This window comes from Pygocentrus nattereri, chromosome 14, assembly GCF_015220715.1.
Source record: "Pygocentrus nattereri isolate fPygNat1 chromosome 14, fPygNat1.pri, whole genome shotgun sequence".
NCBI classification, from domain to species: domain Eukaryota; kingdom Metazoa; phylum Chordata; class Actinopteri; order Characiformes; family Serrasalmidae; genus Pygocentrus; species Pygocentrus nattereri.
The window spans coordinates 6584116-6611243 of NC_051224.1; the positions used below are offsets into that span (position 1 = coordinate 6584116).

General features: G+C 39.2%; 1 protein-coding gene across 2 annotated transcripts; it reads left to right on the plus strand.

The window, feature by feature from the left end:
• Nucleotides 1-5307: 5307 nt before the first annotated feature.
• On the plus strand, nucleotides 5308-24941 carry tom1 (target of myb1 membrane trafficking protein). 2 transcript variants are annotated; one of them, XM_017705681.2, is made up of 16 exons: nucleotides 5308-5455; nucleotides 8014-8098; nucleotides 9464-9542; nucleotides 10735-10884; nucleotides 11095-11229; nucleotides 12216-12347; nucleotides 13698-13814; nucleotides 14023-14156; nucleotides 14974-15013; nucleotides 15109-15238; nucleotides 15350-15410; nucleotides 18528-18594; nucleotides 18873-18941; nucleotides 20816-20875; nucleotides 23269-23308; nucleotides 24556-24941. In XM_017705681.2, the coding sequence occupies exons 1-16, from the start codon at nucleotides 5404-5406 to the stop codon at nucleotides 24651-24653; spliced, it is 1449 nt and encodes a 482-aa protein (XP_017561170.1). In that variant the 5' UTR covers nucleotides 5308-5403; the 3' UTR covers nucleotides 24654-24941. The 2 variants fall into 2 exon arrangements, with proteins under 2 accessions (XP_017561170.1, XP_017561172.1); XM_017705683.2 differs by lacking the exon at nucleotides 18873-18941.
• The last annotated feature ends 2187 nt before the right edge of the window (nucleotides 24942-27128 follow it).

The following is a 27128-nucleotide window of genomic DNA, read 5'->3' on the forward strand; positions in this document are numbered from 1 at the left end:
AAAGGAGACTTAATGGTGATTCTCTTGAAATTCTTCAGAACAAATAGCATTAGATAAAAAGAAGGCATTACATACATCTGGCCCAGATAAATATAGCTACTTAGAGCATCAAAACTAAGAAGTCTTTTAGTCTTGGATGAGGAAATGGTTGAGTTCACACTTACATTCCTTGAAGCATTAGGCTGGCTTTACATGATGAAACTTTCATGCAACTAATTCTGTGCAACAATTACACAAAGTAGTTAAAAAATAATCAAAATTGCACACAAGACATCTGATTATTCTAACAGTTAGCTGAATTAGAAGCTCATGTTTTTGACACACCATGTTGTTTCCACTGTGAAGTCATCTGTGGGATGTAAATTACATACTTGAAAGCCGTTATGGTTATAGGCTACTGCAGGGGTGCTCAAACCTGGCCCTGGTCCTGAAGACCAATCACCCTGCAGAGTTTTGCTCCAGCCCTGAGGCAACACAGCTGAGCCAGGTAATGAATGAGCGGCATTTGAATACTACCACCAGGTGTGTTGGATCTGAACTCTACAGAGTGGGAGATCTCCAGGACCAGGATTTGGCACCCCAGCCTCCTGGATGCCTCTTTCATCCTGTCCTAGTTCATTGTAGACTGTATCTCGTTCTGTAATGACTTCCATCCTTTGGATCCTAAATGAATCTGAGCTTCGTGTAAAATTGTAGGGCATTAGGAGTCGTTCAGTGTGATCATGTGACACACTATTCACGAAATTTGTCTCACAAAGTTGAGCCAACTGCAACTGTTGCAGCTAAGTTTCAAATTAGTTGCAGGTGACTTTACATTATGCAACTTAAGTGAAATTTTGTTTCATGTAGATTTCAAGCAACTAAACTTGCATCACAGTTTGACCATGCAAAGCCACATTTGAGCACAATGTGTGACTCTGTTGACATCGCTACTAAAACTCAAGAGGAGACGTGATTACTCAGGGTTTTTGGGGGTTTTTGAAGCAATATCTGAGCCGCAGGAGGCATGTGCATGGCAGTACATGAGTATAGTTGACTAAAACTGAATAAAGCATAAAAGGAAAAAAGATCATTGATATATATATATATATATATATATATATATATATATAAAAGATGGTTTCTGTTTCTGTCTTATAAATGTGGCACCTTCTTGTGAGAGTGTGTAAATAAATAAATAAGCAAAGGAATAAATTATATTTGGCAGATTTGTGAATTTAGTAGCTTTATATACGCATCTTAATCTCAGGCTGAAATCCCCATGTAATTTTGCAAGCTCTCTCTCCCTCCCTTTCTCTCTCTCTCTCTCTCTCTCGCTCTCTCTCTCTCTCTCTCTCTCTCTCTCTCTCTCACCCACACATACTCACACAGGCAGAGGATATGACTCATTCTGACTCACTCCTGGCCACCGTGAAAGTAAAAGTGCATTACAAGTCAATTACAGGAGGATGTTCTCCTGCATCTCTCAGCTAATAAAACATGGAGAGAAGCTTTGAAGTGTTCACAGGTGTTCAAAGCTAATTAAAAGAAATATGTGATATAGTGCAAAAAACGTTTCATATTTTTAAAAATGGTTTCCAAAAGGCTGTACAATGTAAAAGAAAATGCCGATATAGAAATGACAGCAACTCGTTAAAAATTCAGGAGCTGGAGTGTGAGGTCTGGCAAACGTTTTCAGCCATATTCTTCACAATACACTGGAAATAAATGTCATGAGACATGTAAGTTCATATTATGACTATTCTATATTCAATCAAAGGTTCTGTCCTGAATACAGTCTATATAACTGTATTATAGAATAGCTGTTCAGAAAGGAGCTATCTAGAACTGTTTCCTGCTGGTTCTTTCCAGAACCTCTGAGGAAAGGTTACCTTTTTAAAAAGGATAAACAGAAGTTACACCGTTAAAGGTGTAGCTTGGGATTCTTTAGAGTGATGCTACAACAGAGCCCCTTTGAACATTCCGAGAAGGCTGGGTCTCTAAAAACATTTTTATTGTAAACCTTTTTAAAGGTGAATTCCACCAAATTGTCAAAACGTCATTCAGTGAAATGGTGCACTATAGAGAAATCAACTCTATTTCTTTACAGTGATGGTGATGGGAACCAAGGGTGGCTAAGGCCCAGTCTCATTTTGCCCTTTGCCCCTACCACTTAGCTTAGTTCACACTAAGTTCCACTTAGTTCACACCTAGGGATAGGGTGTCCCGATTTTTTGGGGGATAGAGGGGTAGGGCCAAGTGTTATGTTTTTCAGAGGCACACTCTAAACGAAGTGCTATGAGAAACAAAAGAAGCAGCGACAAGATGGCTGAACAAGATTCTGAAGAAACCGACAAATCCGAGCATTTTCTCTGTTAAATTATGATAACCATTGTATTTTATTAGTTTAATGCTGGTTCAATGTATTATGGTCTTTTTCATCATAACAAGCTTAAAAATACTCTAATGTCTCAGTAGCTAGCTAGCCTTCTTCACAAAAGGCACTGCAGTGTAACTGCTGCACCATTTAAAATGGAACGGAAAAAATTAAAAAAGCAGCTGGAGAATAGCTGACTTCAGTTTCAGATCATCAAACAGTTGGGGTGGGTGATAAATAATTGTTGCATTTCCCCTCCTTGAAGCCATATGATGTCCTAAATTTAGCAAAAGCCTCAAAGCCTTTAGCCTCCTTTGCTATCACTGCAGACTTGCAGGGTCACCTACAGAGCAGCGCTAGTAGGGGATAGATTTCCACCACTAAACCTGGTAACTTAGTCCAATGGGCAAGGTGACACCCAAAAACAAGTGGTAGGGGTAAAAATAAGAAATGGGATTGGGCCAAAGTCTACAAAAAATCTTGTTCTTTAGTAAATGGAATGGCTCTGTATTGAAATATTTCATGTTCAAGCGGTTCTTTGCATGATGAAATTGTTCAGATCGATGGAGGGTGTGCTGTATGCAATTCTATATAGAATCTTTTATATTTTACCTATATAGCACCAAGAAGGGTTTTTCTATTGTTGCAAGCTCTGCACCAACAAATAAGTTTCCCATCTGGATCACAACACCCTGCATGTACTTCTCCACCATGGATGCAGTTTTGATTTAAATAATTATCTCAAAACTATTGTAATATGGCTCGGGCATCAGGCAGCATATTCCACTTCACATAATAGCTTAATGTAAGGGAACTTTTAGAGGCATTAAAGTCTTCAGACGTTTGGTTCCTATCACCACCACTGTGAACAATTTGACATCGAACCACTCTGAATGACTCATACAGAAATTCACCATCCCTTTTTCTCAAATGGTCAATTCTAAACATTTTTCCCTTGAACTGTATGTTTAATGCAAGCTAAGAACCAACTAGGAACCATGTAGCTCTACTTGGGCTTTCTTTCATCAGCCCAGTCACCTTTCTACATCAAATAGAAGGAACTGTTTTAATCAGCAATATCAGGCCTACAAGCTAAGGAAAGCTCAAGAGAATAAAAGATGTAAAAAAAGCAGATAAATGGCCCGTGTTCTGGTGGCTTGTGTCTTTCATTCATTTAACAACAGCAGGAATCACAGCAAGTTGCAGGCAGACTCTCAAACTGCCAGCTGAGAGGACTTGTGTTGTGGGAGCACAACTTACACCCACAGGCAGGACAAGAGCGCCTTCCAGCGGAGCTTTGCCGAACAGCAGGTAACAGACTACCACAGGTAATAAGAAGTGAAAGAAACCTAGTATCACCTGCAGTGCTTGCATAGGTCAGTGACTAATCAGAGTATTCATTTATATCTCAAAAATAATGAATAAATCAGGAAATCCCTGCAATACTTAGTCATACTGGGGAAACTGCATAACAGCTGCAAAATGTAACCATTCCCCAGAATGTCTAAGTATTACAGCGCTTTCCTGATTTTTTCATTATTATTCAATTATTATTTCATAATTAATTATTATTTATTAATACATTGATTATTAATTAGCTATGTGCATTATGTTTGTACTCCAAGACCTATCAGCAGATGCTCCAATTATAAAATGCATGACTTACTGGCATGGTTTGATGTGCAGTATCTCTCATACATGTATTTTAAATACATACCTTTTCTTGGGGGAACTGGGTAATTTGTACCAAAATACTTCAGGGGTCTGTATTTTTGCATTTTCAAAACATCAATAATACTTTGCCCCCACAAATATGCAACTGACCCCAGCAGGTGGTACACAGTGACTTGTTAGTGTTTCCCTTAATGGTATATTATTTCGTATCAGAGTAAACTCTTTGTCCAGTCATCCATTCTAATTGTTGAACTGAACACAAACACAGCTTGTATAAAGCCCCAGTATTAGGCTGTGTAGCAGTGGAACCGTGCTCTTTTGAGTGGGGCAGCACCATTGTTGCAGAGATGGATTACAGACCGGGCCAGTGGGGCCAGTCCCCAGAGGCCTTGAAGAGCCTCAGACCGCAAGGCCCAAGGGTAGTCAAACACTTGGGGCAATATCCTGCAGCAATAAACAGCAGATGAACGAATAGCCGTTAGACATGTACGGAAGACTAGATATATAAAACAAAACAGGACGTGTTATCTGATCTCAGGCCCTTCAGGTTTTCTGTTTTCATTGATTTTGTTGCTGCCATAGCAATGCTTCTGTTCCTGCATTACGACTTCATTCGGCTTAGAAGAGGAGAAGAAATCTCACTTGCAGTTTGTCTTCAGGTGCACAGATCGTACATCAAAAGATAATGTAGATGCAATAGAATATTGCACACTAATTGTTCGCAAAAGGAAAAGAATGAACAGTTGCTGACAGTGAACATAAACATGAATGTGAACTGTCGTTTGGTCCCCCTTCTCAGGTATTTATTTATTTAGCATAATTGTTCAAGTTTGGGGGGCCTCCTAAACGTCTGGTGTCCAGGTGCCTTGCAGGACCATGACCCGTCCCTGCACTTTTGGGATGAGCCAAGGACTAATCCTCCAACATTAGCTCCTGGCCTCCCTGTGCACTTCTGTCTAAATCAAATCTTCATAGCCATATTCCACCATCTAGTGTGAAGAGCAGAGGCTGTTACTGGGGCAAAGGGGAAATTGTTAGATAAGCAGGTGTCTACAAACTTTTGGACACCTTGTGTGTGTGGTTTTTTTTTTGTTTGTTTTTTTTTTTGTTTATCCTTGCTCACCAGTAATTATAATTGTAAAGTCAGGCTACTGAAGGACCAAATAGTGAAAAAGCAGCTTTTGTGAGATGTTTTGTTGAACATTATAACAGCTTCGTCTCCTCGTTGGCGATTCTCCTTTAAAAGATGACGTCACATTCCCGAGTTTCCAGTTCGCCCATCACCGGGTAAAGCTGCTCCACGGCCTCAGAGAGAGCACCGCCGAGCCGGGAGTTGACAGACTGAAGAAAGCGATATTCAGCTGACGGCAAAGATGGACTTTTTAATAGGAAATCCGTTCTCGACTCCAGTAGGCCATCGAATAGGTGAGTGCAGCAGTTTGAACTGGAGAATGGACGCGTAGCTCGGCACCTCGAGCCTGTTGCATTCGACATAGAGCGTATTTACATGTAAGGGTCTCACGAAACTCCAGCTTAAAGTTAATTCACTCTCAGTGCATTGAATCAAAACGGCCTGTCGTCATGTCAGTCCAGTGTAGTTTGACAGCTGCATGAAACGGCGTCGTGTAATGAACTGATAAAGACTGACAGCAGAGTAATGGATTAAGCCCAGACTGACATCACATCAGTTCAATCCAGCCGAGGAGGCGGGCTCTGACCCTGGAAATGGGATTGCTGTGTTGGTTTGTTGTAGTTGTCAAACAGTGGTGGGTGGGGGAATAGGCCTGATTGCTCTACAGCTCAAGGATTCTTTGCTGGTTCACTGTGTGACCTAGTTGCTAAATGTCTTTATTGTAAAGTACCTGTTAGGATTGTTTTGTCCTATGATTTTCCACTAACCTTCTACTTATACACTATTGAAAAAAAGATCCTTCAAGGGTCGTTTAGGAAAAGAGACTGGCAGAACCATGAATTCTGTATAGAACCATTTCAGTCTGAAACGGTGCTTTGCACGGTTAAATGGTTCTGTGTTGTAGGTTTTATGTAGCACCAAAAAGGGTTCTGCTATCGTTGCAATGTCAAGCTTGTAACAACGGCGGAACCCTTTTTGGTGCTATATAGAACCCTTTTCAGAAATGTTCTGTATAGGACCATAAACAACACATTCTCCATCAATCTGAAGAATCATTTCGCTATGCAAAGGACTATTTAAGTATTAATGGTTCTATATATTACTAAATGGTAATACTACTACTAATACTACTACTAATAATAATAGTAATAATCTTTCCTCATATAGGAATTTTCCAGTGGCAGCTCAAGGTGCTTTACAGACAAGTGATAAAGCTGAATGGTATTAGAAGAAATTGTGCATATTAATTTGAAGTTATATAAGAACCACTCCCTTTACAATAGAACAGATTTCCACATAATTCAATCCTGCAGATGTAAACAGTGTCAGAGAGCTTTGATGTGAAGTGGAGAAACGTAGAGAAACGTTTAATATGGAGCGGTGATGATGGTCTTCTATTGTGCCTCACTACATCCTGCATGTACTCCTCCATCATGAATGAAAAAATACATATTAGTCCAAAAGCTTATGTAAAATCTATCATAAAACAAAGTTTCAGGCATCAAAAAATCCATAACCATTCCAAAATATGCCTTTCTGTGAGGTAGCTTAAACACTTCAGACGTCTGGCTACTCACACCATCACTATGAACAATCAGCCTTGGTAAGTTTCTCTAGAATGGAGCATTTCACATCAAACCACTCTGAATGACTTGCATTATGCAGAAAATTGGTGGAAATCCCCCTCAAAGAAAAGGGCAATGTGTTCATTTCTTGCACATTTCATTAACCAGCCATTAGTACTAACAAGCTATAAGGATTTTTGGTAACAACAGTGGTGAAAGTCCCACCTACATTGTATAAAATCTTTTTAAGAAGGTCTGCATTATGCATAAAGACATGGGAAGACACTTCTAGACAACAACCTAATCAAGTTTTCATAGCTCCGCACCTCACCTACATTCCAGCACCATCCCCTCCCTTTCAGTTGAGCAGGGGAACATTTAATTTGCCTGAATAAACATGTGTGCCAAGGCAGCTGATAGTCACACGAAGCAACGGCAGAGTGTGTGCCAGTCTTAATGAACAAAGAATGATTTAAAGCCACCCAGGGACGTGAGTAGGCGTGATCTAAAAGCCTGAGCAACTGAATAGCTGAAGTTGCATTAAGCCTTTTGTTTGGGGGGTTGGTGGTATAGGGCTAGGCCGGCCCAACCCTTTTCTCTGCCCTTAACCATTATAGGAAAAGCCACTGTAATCATATGAATAGAAAATGACAGCCTCTACCAGGAGTGATGGAAACCCTGTATGTGTAAAGTAGCAGACTAAAACATGTTCTTAAGTGTATAACTTAGCAAGACCTGAAAAAAAGTTGAAATTTCTCTCTCTTCTGGTGTTAAAAGCCTCTAGTTAAAGGCTGTGCTATCTTTCTGTGTAATTATTTTGTCAACAAACAGTCCAGCATATTTTCAAGGTTATAGCCATTGCTGCCATGAGTAGTAAGGTGATAGTATGCTGGCATAATAGATGAGCTAAGTGGAAGAGTTACCTCGTAAAATGAGCTTTCACTTATGCTCTTGGCTGAAAGCTATTTCAGTAGTCCTAGGCTGCTTACTGAAATTGATCTTGGGGATTATTCTGAAGGGGATGCTACATGCTAGCGTACCCCCTCAAGATGCCATATGGTTATCATTAGCACTGAATAGTCACCATAGTAATATAGTTAAGCTAACATCTTTTTACGTTTTATACATTCACTAATGTATAAATGGTGAATAGTCACCATAGTAATATAGTTAAGCTAACATCTTTTTACGTTTTATACATTCACTAAAACTGTTGTTGTTGTGTGTGTGTGTGTGTGTGTGTGTGTGTGTGTGTGTGTGTGTGTGTGTGTGTGTGTGCATGTTAGAATATGCCACAAGCTCAAGTCTGCAGTCAGAGGACTGGGGCCTAAACATGGAAATCTGTGACATCATCAATGAGACGGAGGAAGGGTATGTGTGAGATCTCAACAGCAGTGTTGTTTATATCCCCATAAAAGGCCTCATTCATTTAATTTCCTTAATATTATTGCATTATGCTGCTTTGTATCAAAAATGTTGGAATCACTGTTCAAAAGGTTACAGTGTTTTCAAAACAAAAATTGCATTGCAGAAAGATGTATACCATTATTCTTCTATAGGAGTCCTCTGTGGTTTTACAGCAGGTTTCAAGTTGTTAGTAAGAAGCTATGAAGCATGTTACATGTGTCCAGAATAACAAACAGAGTTGTAGATGATTCTTCAAAAAGTGTATCGTATCAATAATGAAATGATAATAACTTTCCCTCATTTTTCAAAAGTGGTGATCTTCCAGGCATAAAACCTGAGACAAATTACTGTAAATAGAGAATTAAAGTATATGATTTATGATTACGTAAACTCACTTAATACACTTTTGTCATAATTTCTATCAGCAGCAAAGTAAAATAAAATAAAACACTGCTATAAACAATGTGCCAAACTGATATAAATTATTAATCAACACTACAGTAGGCTATTTAAATAACATGAAATCAAATAAGAGGCAGCTGGCTATGTAGCACAATGAGTCATGCATATTTATGCTATGATACTTTGATTCAGGTGTAGCAGCAGCATTCTGATACAGTGCGAGTGCACATTGTTTACATCATGAAATAGCAACACAGATCAGCCAAAATAAAAATATTATATTGACTGATTACTGAGCACATTTAGAGCAAAAATCTCCTGATTCTGTAAATAAACCCAAAGGCTATCAAAATGACAAGTGATTCCAAACTTTTAAATGATAACGAATAGTAGTTTATTACTTAAAAAATATAATAGTTTCGTACTTAAATTATAGTAGTTCATTAAAAAACAAATGACAGTGATCCAGAACTTTTAAATGGTAGTGTACAGTAGTTCATTACTATCCATCCATCCATTTTCTAAGCTGCTTCTCTGTCAGGGTCGCGGGGGGGTGCTGGAGCCTATCCCAGCAGTCTTCGGGCGGAAGGCAGGATACACCCTGGACAGGTCGCCAGTCCATCGCAGGGCAGACAGACAGACACAGACAGTCACTCACACACTCACACCTAGGGGCAATTAGTGTTTGGACTGTGGAGAACCGGAGGAAACCCACGCAGACACGGGGAGAACATGCAAACTCCACACAGAGAGGACCCTGGTCACCCGGCAGGGGAATCGAACCAGGCCCTCCTCGCTGTGAGGCGACTACCCACCACGCCACCGTGCCGCCCTTCATTACTATGTGGTTTACCTCTATATGCATCCAGCACATTTACACTTAGTTATACCATTTTTATTGCTGTTATGTTATTATTCTGTTTTCAGACCTAAAGATGCTGTCAGAGCGATAAAGAAGAGGATTGTCGGGAATAAAAACTTTAGAGAAGTCATGCTTGCTTTGACTGTGAGTGGCTCACTGTATACTCCTCCCACCCCCGACATCTCTGATTGCCTTTACATTTAGTCCCTTGATGCCTGGCCTCATTATTCAGCTATTAATCATAAGACTGTAGTAAATGCATTGAATATATAAGTACTATGAAACTAAGTTAGTTATACCTAGATAGATAGATAGAAAGATAGATAGATAGATAGATAGATAGATAGATAGATAGATCTATCTACTCACTACAATATCTAGGAAATATATAATTATATGAACAATATCCACAGTTACAAATATATCTATGAATTTTATATTTTTATATATGTATACATATACACATATATATGTAGTGTGAGTGAAAAGTCACAGACCCGTTTTATTTTATTTTATTTTTTATGCTGTCACAAGCTTCTACGATGCGGTGCTGTAGGTGGTGTTTGTTGTGGATTTTCTCAGCATACACAATTTGTTTGAGATGACCTCAGAGATAAAAGTCGATAACAAAAAAATAAAATAAAATCTGTCCTGTGACTTTTGACTCTGTATATATATATATACACACACACACACACACACACACACGCACGCACATGGTATGTAAGTATGTTACATACTGTTAATGTAAGCAGTTATATGTTGTATTGTATATACAGTGAACAGTCTGTTGTATGGAAATACTGGGGATAGTAAATAATAAATAAATATATCTTTTCAGTATCTCCTCTTGGATGGGAGGAGGTTAAACAGTGTTTGGCTGGGTGGGAGGAGTCCTTGATGATAGCTATGTAGTTGTAAGAGTGATGAATTGAAGTGTGATTGTACATACAGGTCCTTAAGGTATTATGAGCTATTTGAAAAAGCAGAAGTTATTATTAAACTCTGGCTAGCGTCGCCACAACATGTATATTAATGTGATTTTTCTCCAGCACAAGGGTTGTGATACAGTTCTGTTAGTTTCATGCATGAAAAGTGTTTGTGAAACACTCCATGATGTTAATTGAAGAGACAGCCACAATCAAAAAACCGTGTGCATATAAACATAAAAAATAGAAGGCTGGATGTTGGCATTTCTTTTTCACTCCTTTTTTTAATTGTATCCAGGTGCATTATACATATTGTTTTTTTTTTTGTTGTTTTTAATGAAATTTTTGTGTTATACTTTCACTGTCTTTCTTCATATTAATAACTTTTCTCCTTGTTGGTGCCTCAGGTTCTGGAGGCTTGTGTAAAGAACTGTGGCCACAGGTTCCATCTCCTGGTGTCGACCAGAGAATTTGTAGAGGGGGTTTTGGTCCAAACAATTTTACCTAAAAATGAGCCTCCTCTAGTTCTTCATGACAGAGTACTGAGTATTATACAGGTAAGAAGAACTAATGTCAGTCTAGTTTGAAAGGCAGCCAGTGTTGTTTTTGCAAAGAAAGGTCAAAGAATGTTGACTGTCTTAGCTTCTAGTGTTGTTAGTTTTGTGCGGTTAATATGCCAGGCAGTGCACTGGGTGTGTACGTACCATGTCTCTCTCTCTCTGTCTCACTCTAACTATTACTCTCTCTCTCTTTCTTTCTGTCTGTAGGCCTGGGCTGATGCATTCCGCAGTTCACCAGATTTAACGGGAGTAGTTTTTGTGTATGAAGATCTCAGAAGGAAAGGGCTGGAATTTCCGATGACTGAGCTGGAAAATTGTTCCCCAATCCACACACCCATCAAGGTGGGAAGATCTACAAAACTCTGCCCTTTATGACTATTTTAGCCCATAGAAGTCTAGTGTTACCCTTATTTTGCTATGCTAGTGAAATGTAATTGATGAGTTAGTTCCAAAACACATTACAGACCACTTCTATGATATATTTTTTTGGGAGTTGGGTTACACAAGAAATAGTAATACTACATTATGAATACTGCCACATTTATTATAGAAAATGTCTTTCCAATGAAGCTCTTATTCTTTTCAAAACTTGCTATGCCCAAAATTGAGGCAAACAGATATTCAACATTTTGAATATACCTATTTAATTACTAATTCATTATCCATCCATCCATTTTCTAAGCCGCTTCTCCGTCAGGGTCGCGGGGGGTGCTGGAGCCTATCCCAGCAGTCATCGGGCGGAAGGCAGGATACACCCTGGACAGGTCGCCAGTCCATCGCAGGGCAGACACAGACAGTCACTCACACACTCACACCTAGGGGCAATTTAGCATGTCCAATCGACCTGACTGCATGTCTTTGGACTGTGGGAGGAAACCAGAGAACCCGGAGGGAAATCCACACATACACGGGGAGAACATGCAAACTCCACACAGAGAGGACCCCGGTCACCCGGCTGGGGGATTGAACCTCCTCGCTGTGAGGCGACAACGCTACCCACCGCGCCACCGTGCCGCCCTAATTCATTATATGGTTACATAATCATATTTACATTTGGTTTACGGTCTGAATCAACATACACTGATCAACATACAATGTCTCTGAATAACTCACCTATGGCAAAATACTTCTTAATACCCAATTGTTGTCTTTAACTTTTCACAACCCCACAATGCTGACCAGAGAATAATAGATATCAAACCTCTAACACCTAATTCATTGCTTGACTGATTCATTTGTACATGCAGTTTACCAATCAGTTTCATTTCAGGTTTAGTACGTGAAACCATTCATGATCTTGATGATTTGTCTTGATTTCTCTTTATTAGCGAGTTCCTGACCAGAAGTTCCCCGTAACCATGTGTGATGCCCCCCTCTCCCCTACACACCCAGTTCAGTCCCCACCGCAGACTCCTTCCATGCAGAATCCAGAAGGCCCCATCATTTTATCACCTGATCAGGTAACATCTACACATCCAGTTATATAAGAGGAGTCATTTAGCATATGCTGTATGCTTCAACATTCAGAAAAACCAATGAACAAAGACATTATGCTTGGCAAGGTTGAATTTCAATGTAAAAGAAGAACCTGAAATGTGATGTATACAATAACTACTTCTATGGACAACTCTGTTGGATATTAGTAGTATAGCTGAGGACTGTAGATGTTTCAGGGCATTCTGTCAATGTGGCCTTGAGTCCATGTCAGCTCAACAACACAACAAAAAAACAATAAAGGCTTTATAAAGGGGGCAGTCTTGGGCTGGAGGTTAGGGATCTGGCCCTGTGACCTGGAAGGTTGCTGGTTCGAGCCCCAGGGCTGATAGTCCATGACTGAGGTGTCCTTGAGCAAGACAAGTGTAACCCCCAACTGCTCCCCGGGCGCCATGGATAGGCCACCGCTCCGGACAAGTGTGTGCTCACTGCCCCCTAGTGTGTGTGTTCACTAGTGTGTTCACTAGTGTGTATGTAGTGTTTCACTTCACGGATGGGTTAAACGCGGAGGTGGAATTTCCCCGGTTGTGGGATCAAAACAGTATCACTTACTTACTTACTTACTTAAAACATTGCAAGCTCACAATAGAAATTTCAGAAGGACAGTACATGTAAGCATCTGAACACATTTTAAACATTTACATATATTACACGTGTATAACATTACACTGATATTCCATTATGTAGCTAATACATATATTGCATTGTAAATGCTGAGGGGGCAGTTTATAAAGTTCAACTACCATATAGGTGCACTCTGTAGGTGCCCAATCACTGACTGAAGCCCAACTGTTACTATGTACAAGTTGATAGCCATCCTCTACCCCATTCATCAGTAGAAGAAACTGAGCACTGATAATGGCTAGAAGATGACTAGAGAACAACAAAGGGTGCATGAAAAAAGATGAGCAATGGTGTCCAACTGTACACCTGCTAGGCGTACATACAAAGTGTTCCTAATAAAGTAGCCACTTAGATAGCAGACAATTCTAGACAGATTGAATATTTGGCCAGTGTTAGGAATGGGAGCCATAATAGGGCCAAATGTTGTACAGCTGCATGCAGTTTTGCCCTGTGTCTATGTTCTGCCGTGAATGTTGTGGACCAACAGATTTGGGCCACGCTCATTAGTTGTACCCAGCAGTGTACGGGTCAGATCTGGGCAGAGGGCCTAGCCATATACTGGGACAGTCCTAACCCAGGCATGTAGACCCAGGCTAGACAAATATTGCCAACTGGGCAGTAGCTATAAAATGTTGCAGTATAAAATGTTGCATGGGTGTTTGATATTATGGTGCTGTTGGTTCTTCATATAGGTGAAGAAGCTGAAGGCTGATCTGGAGGTAGTTCGTAGTAACCTCAGAGTGATGTCAGATATAATGATTCAAATGGATCCTGGACGCATTCCGAAATCTGACACAGAACTCCTGCGGGTGAGAGACACACCCATTAACACATCCATCAATACACCTAGTAAGGCCAGTATTGTAACCCAATAAATGGTGGCTTATAAATGCGCACACCCACTGTTGGCAATATCATGGCAATAATCTTGATCATTTTAACGATCACTCTTATCTCTATATCTATATCTTTATATAATAAAAATTGTTTAAGCCTTTTTCTTGTTCTTGTCAGTAGCAGTTGTACTCCTCATGTAAGGCAACACAGGAACGAGTAGTGCACCTTATTCCCAGAGTAACTGAGGAGACGTTGGTAGAGCAGCTGCTGGTTGCCAATGACGACATGAACGCAACCTTCACACGATATCACAGGTTAGAAGCAACTCAAGGAACTGACATTATTGATGGGAATGGCATTTTCTCAAAAATACTAGGCTCCATTAGCATACTGCATTCAGTTTAAGAACTAGTCACGTCATGTAAGAAAGCTTACCATGTCAAAATAACATTTTACCCTTTACTGAAATTTGATACATTTATTTCATACTTGGAAAAATATACATAACAAGCATAATCTTTTATATATGTTTAATTTGGTTGAACTTATATCTCCACTTCCATCATGTGCTAAACTGCAACTGTCTGTTTCCATGGTCACCAATTTTTCATTTCTTTACAAAAACCCTCATTTGTCATTGTGGTGGAACAGAATTTTGAATTCTTCTAAATGCTGCCTTAAGATACAAAAAGCCTGTAGATTCCTAAATATAAGGAAGATATAACACAGCTCAGGTACAAGTAAGATATATGTCAGCAATTGTTGTGGTTTCTTAAGTTCCCTGAGAGTAGGGTGGTCAAGTAATACTAAAATAATACTAATACTAAAGTAAGACAAGGCATTTTAAACTTTAACACATTCCTGATCACAGGATGTTCAGATGCAGAGAGAAACACTAACATGTTAAACTGTTAAACACTAGGCTGTTAGGCTGTATTCAGTTGCTTTTGTGTAGGCTGTCTTTATTATATTACAGAAATAGACGACAAAATGTTTAGACGTTAGAGCCATACTGTTCATATTCTCACTGAAGGTATTTTGAAAGCCAATGCAGTGTCTAGACTACTCTAAACACTTTCTGTCTGAGTTGTGTTGTGTTTAGTGTGGTTGATCTTTTTTTCTCTTACTTAGTTTTGAAAGACATCTCAACAGACAGAACACTGGACAATCGGTAAGGACATTTAATTTAATATAAATTAAAATTTTATTAATTTCAGTCGCCATTTGGGGTTAATAATTGTCTTTTGTTTGCTAATTTTAAATCAGTGTCCCACTTATGGCAACCTTATTGACCTCAACTCTTCTAAATCACACAACCAATCAAAGCAATCAACCCCTATTCATGAGCCCATCAGCCACACAGTCGACTCACTGTCCAGTCAGATGGCTGGCCTAAGTAAGTGTTGATATTTTGCTCTGATGTCTGAAATCTCATCTCATGCTTGTGTATTTGTTTATTTTACATGACAGTTATAAATGTAAATGACAGATTTTATCATTTTTTCAGGCACAAAAGTAGAAGGCCATACACAACAACAACACTATTCTTCAGGGCGGCTCCAAAACAGGTAGATTCCCTGGTTACGTTTCTATGTATGGTCATATAGTTAAATGCAAACGTTTGTACTAAATGACATATTTTGTTGAGTTCTGGGGTGAAAAGAATATTTAAAAATTCTGTTACTTTATATTGGATTAACTTAGAAAAGGTTAAAAAATTGTAATATGCACAAGACCCAAGTTAGGAGACTAAAGAAGTTTGTGGTGGATTATCCAGCTCTGCCATGACTTCCACAGTTCTCTTTAACTGCCATTTGTTGATGACAGTTTGACACAGAATTGGTGAGTTGTGTGTTAGAAGTTTGAAGATTGAAGATTGGAATTTTAATCAGCTGACAGTTCCTAATGACAACTTTTGGCCTGCCTAACCACTTCTAGTCAGTGAAGGCCTAACAAGATAACTACAGTGAAAGACAGCTGAAGGAGTGTGCAAACTTTTGCACCTGCCACAATTACTGTTTCAGTTGTGTTTTAATTAAGTTAATAAAGTATAATAAAATAAATTGCATTATTACAAAACTGCTGCAGACATTGTCTTTACTTCTTTTCACTTAAATGAAATTAACAAAATAAGTCATTTGGACAGTGGTGCTGTATGTATGCATGTCCAGTGAGAAGCAAAATATTGTCAGAAGCAGGTGATTCTCATTGCTCAAGTGTTCAGTGTTCCCTTAATTGTAAATGCATAAAAGGGTTATGAATGTATCATTTGTAGCCAGTCTACATGAGCAGACTTTTTTTGTGGTGTTTAATGTACAAAGTGAGATGAAAACTAAAGAATTTACTATGATGGTAAAAGAGTCAATTTTGAACAGAATTACATCAAAGGCCAGAACCACAACAGTGCAATGCAGAACAACTGGGCATTCCAAAAACAACAGTATGGAACATTTTGATAAAAAAAAACTAGAGATGTAATCAATTTCCAACAAACAGGCCATCCCATGAAAACCACAGCAGCTGATGACAGGAACATTGTTAACAATGTGAAGAAAAGCCCTAAAACAACATGGAAAGGAATGAAAAGCTGTCTCCAGAGTGTGAGGTTGAAGGAAGAGAGAAACTCCAAATGATTCTAAACACGCTACTTCACGTGAAGCAAAGAGGAGGCAGTGTCTCGGCTTGGGCATGCATGACTGCTTCTGGAACTGGTTCACTGGTCTTCAGCAATGATGTCAATGGTGATGGCTGCAATAGAATGAAATCCGAAACGTACATAAATATCTTGTCTTCCCATGTCCGTGCAACTGCCCCCAAAACTCAATATTATGGAGCAAGACAATGACCTGACGCATACTGCACACATGGCCAAGGAGTTGTTAGGAAATAAAAGGTGTAATATAATAATAATAATAAAGCAAATTGAACAGGTATTTCAACATGCATTTCACAAGAGTAAAACGGCACAAACTGCTTGGCTTGCTGTTTTAAATGTATTTGTCCAAAAAAAAATTCAGCTAAAATTGGAAGAGTAACCACAACAAATGACATTTTTGTTATATGGTTTATGTTTTATGGAAAATCTTGCCCAGACATTCTCTGCTTTAGTCTCATATTGGCTTGAATTGAATGACAGTAGTATTGGGAATTGCTTATAGATTGAATCTTTCATGATAGATATCAAGTCGGACGATTTAAATGTCATAATATGCATTGTCTGCAGCCTTAAGATGCACAAAGGCAAAATAATTTGTCTCGTAATCTGTGTTTTCTTTTAATGTGTCCGTGTCCTATAGCAGTCCCGATACATCGTCTGGCGTTAGCTTATTTTACATTTACGGCATTCGGCTGGTGCTCTTATCCGGAGCGACTTACAATTTGATCATTTTACACAGCTAGGCCAAGGTGATGTTAGGAGTCTTGCCCAAGGACTCTTATTGGTATAGTATAGGGCGTTTGCCCTGGTGGGGGATTGAACCCAAATCTACAGTGTAGAAGGCAGAGGTGTTAACCACTACACTAACCAATATTGGTTATTCTGTTATAGTATCACAACAGAGCACTTTTTTACTGTGGTCATGCTTGTTACTGAGATAAACCTGTGCTGCAGCTTCCCATGCTCTGCCCATCTTTCCTCAGAAAATATGAACTTTGACTTAACTGATTGACCTTATGGTTCCATCAAAGTTGTTTAAATCTAAAAAAACGAATATATTCCAGGCTAACAACAATAGTACACCACAGTAACAGCAGCATGCAGGCTAACTTACCACAGTAAACTTAGGCCATTTCATTATTTTAACAAGAAGCAATTTGTAGGCTGTAAGAGTACTTATTTGGCTTGCTGAAGCAGGTTACTGGAGGCGCTGGGAATCTCAGCTTGCCTCTCAGGCAGTATTTGTTACACTCCGCGATGGCCATGGGGCACAGTTGGATGATGGTTTATTGTATACAATCTCACTAGCATGGTCTCATGTTCATGATTTGATTTGTAATGTAAATTTTATTGAAATATGACACAATAACCCATTTCACTTAAATAGCATGGTTTCCTTTTGAACATTTATTCATTAGTTCTCCATAGAAAGACTTGAGAGTCCTTTATCACCTGTGCATGGCTTTAGTCATAACAGTTCACATATACCAGAGTGGCCTGTGGCTAAATTAATCGCTTCACCTGCGAACCCCAATAGGGCAAACAGGTCTGGTAGGATGTAGTGCCAAATGCTACTTTCGTTCACCCTACATCTACACTTATTCAGAAAATCTGTTTCCAACATCTTTTTTTGCATTTTACTTTCATCAGTAAACTTTTTCCACTCGTCCATGCCTAAGAACGTTTTGTGACATTTTAATGTATATTGGAGTAAAGATATTAATGCCAATAACAGATGAGGGGCCGCCAGCAGGCACAAGTTTTAATACCCAATTCTATAACCTAAGAGTAACTAAACCTGTTTGAATACCTATAGCCACTGAATAAGCCTTAGTATGTAATAATCCTGGTTGTACGGAACCATTTGGAAGAAAAAAAATCAAGCATTTAACATGAAGGGCAAAAATGGCAGGGAAGTTGAAAAAATGGGCAGGGAAGATGAAATATGGCAGGGAAGTTATGAGAAATAATGGGATTACTCATAAAATGTATGAATAATCAAATTCTTGTGTATATTTGTGTATTTCAGGGAGGAGAATTCTACAGTACTGGACGAACTAGCTGCAGGACAAACTCAACTGCATAATGCTGAAGTGGTGAGTAGTGCTGAATTTTTCAGTGCTAAAGAAAGGATTGTGGTCGAAAAAGACCTTAATAACATTAAACATCCTGTGTCTTGTAATGCTAGTGCTTTTTTAAACTTTATGTTGTAAACGCTTTAACATTTATGTGCTTTCTGCTGTCTGAATGCATGTGTGAGTTGTAGTTGTTCAAGCCATGTAGAATCCTTTAGTGTTGATAAGCATGTGCACGCTTTCCTGAGTCTAATAGTGCTTATGCATGTCAGTCATTGAAAATGTCTGTCTGTGTGAAGGATGACAGCCGAGACTCCATCCCCCTCGGCACCTCCTCTGAATTTTATTGGATGGTGGACAAGGGCATGGTGGGTCTTATTGCATGGTGAGGTAGTCAGTATTGTGGTGTGCCTTTGTACTGGCTGAGCTTGCATGCCTGCTGCTCCAGGGATGTTATTCATTTATCATTTTTCTGTTATCGTTTCAGTCATGTTATGAATTTGTTTTAAGGATGCATTAATATGGAACTTCTGGGCCATTAATAATGAAGAATTAACACCTTCCTGTGGAAGATACTGATATCACATAACCATAATTTACTGTTTTTACTTTTAAAACAAGTTCTCCCTATCATTCACATATTAAGTGCAGTTTAGTGAGCATAATAGGACACCTAATTATCAGTTGTATCCATTAGCAGTAATTTGAGTATTAGACTGATTATTAGAATTGCATTTTCGCATTCATCAGCAAATATCATGTTGGCCATTGTTATAGTAATGTGCAGAATTCAGAGACCACCCACTGAATTTTCTTTATTATTTACAGTCAAAGCATCCATTACGTACAAGTTATTAATCAGGAGATATAAGATATACAAGATAATCTATTTGCTTAAGAAAAGGGAAAATAAGTTGGAAAGCACACATTTCCAAAACTAGAGTACAAACAATTACTAAAAGATATGGACAAAATGAGACCCCTAACAACCAAGCATCAAACAGTCACCTGGCAGACTACCAAAACTGTCTATAGGAGAAGATCAAGCTCCACTCTTTCTTCAGATTAGAAAAAATCCACAGGCGTTTCTGTCCATCCTTCCACTCTGAGAAGACAACTGAACACTATGAGTCTGACAGGAAGTCAACAAGGAAAAAAAACTTGCAAATCAAATGAAGGAGTTGCTGGTGTTCTCAGAACAATAGACTGACCACCCTAAAATGTGACCAACTTTTAAGGCTGAACTCAGGAGGGGTGGAAAAATATCTTTGCAGATTTCTTTTAAGAATTTAAAGCAAGTTTTCTGAAAAGAATGGAAGCTACTATAAAGCTGTAATGTGGAGTGATGAGGCGGCCGCATGTGCTGAGATAAGCGACTTGTGGGCAATTCCAAAATCAGGGTCGAGACAGTCCAGGGTCATAGAGCCAACGCGAACAGATCGGGGTGCAGACATGATAAAAAACACAGAACCTCAAACAAGAACCAAACATGAGAATACAATACATACGTCCAACAAAGACCAACACAGACCAGGGCAAACACAGGGCTTATATATCAGAGGCAAGACGAGGGACAGGTGGGTAACAGGTGGTAACAATCAGGGGTGGAGTCAGACAACAAGGCGGCTGGACTGAACCAAAACCAACGCACATGGAAGATCAAAAGTAAACAAAAAGCACATGGAGGAGTGGGAGGAGCCAATCGTGACAAAAGCAAAGGATGGACAGAAGAAATAGTGAAAAAAACGAAATGATATTTAGCTGTTAAGGCTTTCAGGTCATTTTCTGTTAAATATATATTGTTCTTTCCTGATGGTGAAAAAATGAATAAGCCCTAAAAATTGACTGGAAATGAAATAAATGGAGGGTGGTCTCTGAATTTGCTCAGTACTGTATATCATGCACATTTGTTTAATTGAAAAATGAAAAGTGGAGCTGGATAACAGTGTATCTGACTGCTGTGCTGTGAGTGGTGATGGTAGCAGGTGGCATTTATTTCCATTAATTACTCTTGCATCTGCATCTGAGCTGATCACATAATGGCTTTTTCCTCTTTTTGATTGGGATTTCTTTTCTGCCTGTACCAAAAATCTGCTGTATTGTCCTATGTTAGGATGGAGCAACAGTACATTCGCTGTGTCTTTTCCTTTTCAGGGTCTTATGTAATATTGCTGAGGCTGGTGGGTGCTTAATTGTCTTCAGTCTGCAGTGATAGTCTTAATTATTTGTCCTCATTCCTCAGATCCCTGTCAATCAGAGTGGTGTGATGGACGACATTGAACGGTGGCTTGATGTGGATGATGTGAGTGTTAATTACTGTTTTATTCATTTATAATTATACACATTAAAACTGTTTTCTGAGATTTTTTGATGTTTATAGCAGAAAAGCTGGAGCTTTGTAACAATATCAGGACTGAAAGTGAACTCGTCAATGCTGTGAACACTATTGACTCACATTATCTACTTTGAAACTGCATGGAACAGCTTGGAACTGTATATTGAATATTTTATAACTTTCAAAACAGAGAAAAAACCTACAGTTTTTAAATTTCAATATTCAGATTTCAGCATTTTTTAAAATTAATGTGTTAATTAGTTCTAACCCTAATTAGTAACTAACCCTAACCCTAACCATTCTTTGTGAGTAGGTCTCTACATCTTGCTGGATCTCACCTTTACAGAACTACAGAATTATATACATATTCAGTTCTTTAATCATTGTTCAGCCTATATTGTTATTACAAAGCTTGAGCAACATTTAAAGTCATAGATTTGCACAAAAACAATCTAATTTAGACAAGTTTTTTTATGTGTCCAAAAGTATGTGGACACCTGACCATCACAACTACGTGAGCATTTGGACATCCCATTCCAACTCCCACCCCCCACCCCCTTGACTGAAACAACCGCCACTATTCTGAGAAGGCTTAGCACAATATTTTGGAGTGTGTCTGTGGGAATTTGTGCCCATTCAGAAAAAAGAACATTTGTGAGGTCAGGCACTGATGTTGAACGAGAAGGCCTGGCTTGCAGTAAACTTTCCAGTTCATCCCAGAGTTGTTCAGTGGGGTTGAGGTCAGTGGTCTTTGCAGGCTACTGAAGTTCTTTCACACCAAACTCATCAAACCATGTCTTTATGGACTTTGCTTTGTGCTCTGTCATGCTGGAACAGGAAAGGGCCTTCTCCAAACTTTTACCACAGAGTCAGAAGCAGATAGTTAGACTATAAGTATAAGCATAAAGTAGTCTATAAGTTTGCTGTTGCATTAACATTACCCTTCATCCAGTCCATCAGACTGCCATAGTAAAGCATGATTCATTACTCCAAAGAGTATATGAGAGGGGAACAGTCTTTACTGTAAGCAAGGAGCATGAAATCAAAAACCCAAAGCAGAGTGATTACATAATACTTGAGCAGAATGTAACCTAAGCAGAGATGTTTGCTGCGGCACTCCACTCACATGCGCTGCTCCAGAGAGCACATTCTGCTGCGCCAAAATCCAAAGGAGACGTGCTTTGCACCACTGCAGTTAACACTTAGCATTATTCATAGTGTGTGCAGATTCTCTGCCATGGACACTCATTTCATGAAACTCCCAGTGCACAGGTTTTGTGGTGATGTTGCTTGCAGAGGCAGTTTGGAACTCTGTAGTGAGTAATGCAACAGAGCAACACTTTGCATGGTTTACCACTTCATGCGTAAACTGTTGCTGCTCCTATAGATGCTTTTATTGCACAATAATAGCACTTACAATTGACCAGGGCAGGTCTAGCAGGGCACAAAGTTCACAAACTGACATTCTGTGGCAGTCCCATAAGTCAAAGAGCTCTTCAATACGACCCATTCTACTGCTAGTGTTTGTCTATGGAGATTGCACGGCTGTGTGCTTGATTCTATACACCTGTTTACAATGAGTGTGATTCACTTCAATAATTAGGAGGGGTGTCTGCATATCGTTGGCTATATAGTGTATATTGCTGAACCCTTGAACCCTGAAATTTGTCTTTACGTTTGTCCCTTTTTTACAGATAAGTGCCTTACAGTGTCTGAAACCCCTATAAGCATTGGTTACTATTACTTAACAACTGGACTTGTTTGGAGAGACACAAACTTTGACTAGTATATACAAAGACCCAAACTTTGACTACTATATACAAAATTTGGGAAAAATGGGCTAAATTGCGTTATTGTCAGAGCTACATCTTTAATTTGTCACACTTTTAATGTACATCTGGATGTAAAGGTTTTGTGCCTTGGTCATATGTTTTGTTGATTTTGTAAGTGAAAATAAGTGCACCAAACACTTCTGCCCATTGTAATGCACAGTTACTGTTTAATTACTGAACTTTTTTAGATGTTAAACAGTAAACATTTGCAAGAAAATGTGTGTTAACTTATTTTCACTTCCAAAATGAACAAAAACGTTATTTAACCATGGTTGTTTTAAATGTTTGAATACAGGTGTCAACCTTAAAATCTACTTCAACTGTTTTGACTCTGTTTCATCACAGTATCTTTGGTATGCCATGGTGTTTGCCAACAGGAAATGAGGAGGAGCCTATATAATCTGACTTGGGATCAGGCCTTAGATGTGTTTTCAGATTACACTGATGTCCTTTTGCTTTTGGGAGTTTTAGAGTGTGTAAGTTGGTACAACAGGAACTTTCTCATTTTGTGCTTGTTTTGTGGTGCAGGATGATGACTTGGCAGATTCTGAGGGCGTGACCAGTGAAGGTATGTTTCTTGCTGCAGTTCATATATCCAGTAGGAAGCAATGATGCATTAGCCCAACTGCTTGCATGGCGAAAGTAACCGTAAAAGCCATGGTTGTAGCCCTTTCATTCCATTTCAGCTTTTCAGTCACATAGATGCTGTAACAAGTAGAAGGCTCTGACTGGAAATGTTAGTTTATTTTTCACTGTAATGTTTTTGGTCATTTTAGTTAGTTGCTTTTATTGGTTTTGTCGGGTTATTTTTTTTGGCACGTTCACCATTTTGTAACATGGAAAGCAGTAGTGAGGGTGACACATAGGCCAAATTGAGCTCAGTCAAAGTAGACCTATAGATAGTAAAGGACTGAGGACCTGTTGGAGCTACAAGCAATTCTAAATGCATAAAAGAAACCGCTATGTAACCGGTGGAAGAAGCGCCAATGTTCTCCTTATGTTATCCACTGCCAGAATTCACCACAGCAAACACTTCTGAGCTTCCCATTTGGCATTAATAGAGACTAGTGCATTGATCACCAGTGCACCAGCTGGTCCTAGAGATCTACTTTCCTGCAGAGTTTAGTTCCAACATGCATCTTACCTGCCCCACATCTCCCTTTACCTAACACTAATGATCCAGCCAATCAAGGATTTCTGAAGAAGCTAAATAGCTGGAGCTGTGACTCTAGACTCCGTAGGAAGGTAAATCTCCAGGACCAGGGTTGGTGACTGCTAGACTAGTGGTACTCAGTATCACTATATCACATAGCTGAGATGATTTATAAAATTTGTCATACCTCCTTGCTGTAAATTTTGGAATTAGGCATATTCCTATCATCCCAATTTATAATGATAATTTGTTATCCCACAATAATAAACAGTGTTTCCACACAGGTGTTTTCCCAGGCATCTTTGCTCTTTTAGTTTCAGTCATTAGGTAGAAAGCTTTGCACATTGAGAAGTCACATGGATGCCTAAGTTAAACCACCTATAATTTGTTTAACATTTTCTATCTTGAAACAATATCATTTCCTAATGAAATATGTTGTAGATCAGGTGACATTTAAATTTCTTATGGCTTGAAAAAAGACAACGCTTCCAAATACTAAATATAGTATTGAATACCAACATAGCAAACAAATACTTGAATATTTGTATTATTCGGGCCAGCCCTAAACATATTGTGCAAGTTTAGCAAAAAAATTCTGTGACCATGACTGTTGTAAATCATCACAAAACAAAACTTTCTCACTCTCTTTGGGTCTCCTGCAGAGTTTGATCGATTTTTGGCAGAGAGAGCAAAAGCAGCTGAGCGTCTTCCCTCTGTGAAAGCATCAACTCATGACCACCTGCCATCAAAACCGCAGTGATTACAAGAACATGGTCATCTACAACTAACACATTCCCCAGCAAGGATCATCATTAGCACAAAAATAGATGATGAAGAAGAATGTTTTTAAATGTTTATGGGTTTATGCAATGGCTATAATCATGTCATAAAAATGCATCACAGAGAAGAAACGCTGCATAACATGAATTTTAAATGTACTAATCGTGATTTTAGGGCTCTGGCACTGACGTTGTGCCATTCTCTGGTTTACCAGGCTGTTATATATCTTTTGCAACAAGCACTTTTATAAAACAATGCTAGTATGAAATGGTTACTGCTTCTTGTGGCGCACAAAATTCACTTTTAAAACAGACATTAGATTCTTCTTTCACGTTCTAACGTACAGTGGCTATTAACAGTGAAGAATAACATTTTTGGTTTGTGTATAAGAGAGAATTTCTCTGTTGGTTTCTCTATATTCAAGTTCCAGGCACAAATCACTGGGTCATTTTTATTTAATACTACAGCAGCTATCATATTTTGAAAATATAACACTGCCCTCCACTAACATCTACAGTATGTTTATTTTACCATAGTCTCTTTTAGAGGACTCAAGATTGGAGATGCCTGGAGGACTTTTTGCAGATCAAGAGGAGACTGAACAGAGATATTTTTGAGTGCATACATTCTTTGCAAGCAGTGCTGCAAAAGCAGGATGTGCATAGATTTGATAAATACTAGACATGCCAATTTAAACTGATCGAGTGAACACTAAGGCAGGCAGCCTGGTTGATAGAAAATGTCAACTTATGTTTGCAGATACACTATATTTCCAAAAGTATTCACTCGTCTGCCTTCACACACATATATGAACTTGAGTGACATACCATTCTTAATCCATAGGGTTTAAAATGATGTCAGCCCACCCTTTGCAGCTATAACAGCTCCAACTCTTCTGGGAAGGCTTTCCACAATGTGTTTATGAGAATTTTTGACCATTCTTCCAGAAGCACATGTGTGAGGTCAGACACTGATGTTGGACGAGAAGGCCTGGCTCACAGTCTCCGCTCTAATTCATCCCAAAGGTGTTCTATGGGGTTGAGGTCAGGACGGTCAAGTTCATTCACACCAAATTCGCTCATCCATGTCTTTATGGACCTTGTTTTGTGCACTGTTGCGCAGTCATGTTGGAACAGGAAGGGGCCATCCCCAAACTGTTCCCACGAAGTTGGGAGCATGAAATTGTCCAAAATCTCTTGATACGCTGAAGCATTAAGAGTTGCTTTCACTGGAACTACAACTCCTGAAAAACGACTCCACCCCATAATCCCCCCTCGACCAAACCTTACACAATGCGGCCAGACAAGTACCGTTCTCCTGGCAACCACCAAACCCAGACTTGTCCATCGGATTGCCAGACGGAGAAGCGTAATTTGTCACTCCAGAGAACACGTCTCCACTGCTCTAGAGTCCAGTGGCGGCACTTTACACCACTGCATTCAACGCTTTTCATTGCACTTGGTGATGTAAGGCTTGGATGCAGCTCGGCCATGGAAGCCCATTCCATAAAGCTCTCTATGCTGTTCTTGAGCTAATCTGAAGGCCACATGAAGTTGGGAGGTCTGTAGTGATTGACTCTGCAGAAAGTTGGCGACCTCTGCGCACTATGTGCCTCAGCATCCGCTGATCCCGCTCTGTCATTTTACGTGGCCGACCACTTCATGGCTGAGCTGCTGTCGTTCCCAATCACCTCCACTTTGTTATAATGCCACTGACAGTTGACTGTGGAATATTTAGTAGCGAAGAAATTTCACGACTGGACTTGCTGCACAGGTGGCCTCCTATCACAGTACCACGCTGGAATTCACTGAGCTCCTGAGAGCGACCCATTCTTTCACTAATGTCTGTAGAAGCAGTCTGCAGGCCTAGATGCTTAGTTTTGCACACCTGTGGCCATGGAAGTGATTGGAACACCTGAATTCAATAATTTGGATGGGTGAGTGAATAATTTTGGCAATATAGTGCAAGTTATTTTTTGAAGACCCTTTATCACTAAGTAGTTCTTTTTCCTTGTTTGAGGGCCAAACTCAGTTGGACACCTCAGAGATGAAGGTTCAACTGTGGTGAGTGGTTATACTATTTGTAAACAAAAAAAATAGGAATTCAGTGGTTGGGCTTTATTTTTTAATGTTATTAAATATTACAATAACATGTTCTATTACTTTAATAAAATGTCTGAACATCTCAGCACTTTGTCTTTCTGTAAAGTATCAGCATCAACCAGGTTTATATTAAAGAGGTCAGCTTACAGTGTGAGTTAATGTTACCAAAAATGGTCAGAATTCATTTTACACTGTACCATTGTTCAACCTTTCCTGTTGTGAAGTACATTAGAACAACCTCACGTGCTTCTGAGTAAAACAAGGAATCGAAGAGGGTCTTTGATCAACCTATGCATTTCGCTTGGTAATAGGTGGTTTGAGGGGGATGTGAAACAATATTGATTAATATTATC